Consider the following 1,682-nt stretch of genomic DNA (forward strand, 5'->3'; position numbering starts at 1 on the left):
TCACCGCCGGAGCCTCCCCCAGCCGCACAGCGCCGGAAGTAAGGGGTGCCGCACTGCATGCTGGGACTTGTAGTTTTCTATGACCTCCGCGGCCTCCGGGCGTTTCACACAACACCGGAAGTGGAAGACGCACTGCATGCTGGGACTCGTAGTTTTCTCCACCCTCCACTGCCTGCCAGACTTTGACACCTCTCTGGAAGTGCGGGCCCGGGTGCTTGTTGGAGGCTGTAGGTTTCCCCTCTACCTCCCTCTCCAGCTGTCAACCCTCCAGGAATTAAAAATTACTTTTAATTAAAGATTATGTCATGAGATGAAACCTCCAGGGATATGTCCAACTAAAATTGGGAACCTTATTCCAGAAGGGAGGCCAGTGCACTCTGGGAGCTGTAGTTTTTTACCTGGGGAGGGAGGCAGGACACCTCCTGGTTTCTGATGGGGGTTGAAGCCCGCACCCAGAAAAAAGGCATGGTGCACTGTAAACAGTTGTAGTCCCAGGGCATTGTGGGGGTTGCACGTTCTCTCTCTGAATACAAGGGACTTCCAAGTGAGTTGCAAGTGCGTGGTGGGATTTGTAGTCCCTGCCAGGAAATTAAATGGGCCAAGTGCATTATGGGAGTAGTAGACCCTATTTAAAAACAACCCTACATGCATTATGGGAATTGTAGTCTTAGTCAGGAAATGAAGCCCAAGTGCATTGTTGGAGTAGTAGTCAGTTAGAAAAAAATTAACCACAAGTGCATTATGGGAGTTGTAGTCCTGGTTACGAAATAATCCACTGTTATCTGTCTATTCTACCTGTCTCAGTTTTTTCTCTCTCACAACTACAAGAGCGGGCGGCAGGACTAGCAACCATGGCAGGACATGACTCTGGAACACAGCACAAGTTCACTGGTATTTAGAAATACTTCAATTCCTACACCATAACACGCAGACGGAATTATGTAATAGCTACATATGCAAGCATTGCCATGGTCATCTTATATTTCAAACTAAAGCCTAAAAAACAAACTCCAGCGGTGACAGAAAAATAGTGGTTGCTGGTATGTGTGTTAGTATTGGATCTCATCTTGCAATGGAAACAGGAATTGATGTACTATTATGTATATTTCAATAAAACAAACAAAACATAAAAAAAACCCTACACGACAAAAATTCCCATAGGCATCCACCCTACCACTAATTGGCTGGGTTCAAAGTTAGGACTTAGGTGTCAGAGATACCCTAACACTCAGCCCTTCCAGTGGTTTGCACAGGGTTGTGAGCTCAATCTCTGAGGGGGCCATTTAGGGAACTGGGGTAAAAATCTGTCTGGGGACTGGTCCTGCTTTGACCAGATGACCGCCTGAGGTCCCTTCCAACCCTGATATTCTTTGATTCCTCTTGTTGATATATGAATAAAAGAGATGATGTCATTTTAGGAGAATTCCACGCGACCATGTTTTGTAATGAAGATAGTAAAAGAGTCTCTGTAATTTCAGAATAAGTAATTTCACCTGTTTGTGCCTCTCTTTCTCCATCTATAGACTGGACAGACAGAGAGGCAGGGTAGTTCAGTGGCTAGGGCTCTAGCCTGAGACTTTGGAGTGTGTGGTTGAATTCCTTCCTCCACCATGTACTTTGTGTGTGATCCGGGCAGCCCCCTTAGTCTCTCTGTGCCTCTGGTCCGCACCTGCAAATAAAAC

At 46.3% G+C, this 1,682-nt stretch overlaps 1 protein-coding gene across 1 annotated transcript; it reads left to right on the forward strand.

The window, feature by feature from the left end:
* Window positions 1-832: 832 nt before the first annotated feature.
* Window positions 833-1,136, forward strand: ATP5MK (ATP synthase membrane subunit k). The gene is given in 1 exon segment (XM_050926714.1): window positions 833-1,136. A coding segment is annotated over 1 exon segment (180 nt). The 5' UTR covers window positions 833-851; the 3' UTR covers window positions 1,032-1,136.
* The last annotated feature ends 546 nt before the right edge of the window (window positions 1,137-1,682 follow it).

This window comes from Gopherus flavomarginatus, chromosome 17 (assembly GCF_025201925.1).
Source record: "Gopherus flavomarginatus isolate rGopFla2 chromosome 17, rGopFla2.mat.asm, whole genome shotgun sequence".
In the NCBI taxonomy this organism is placed as follows: Eukaryota; Metazoa; Chordata; order Testudines; family Testudinidae; genus Gopherus; species Gopherus flavomarginatus.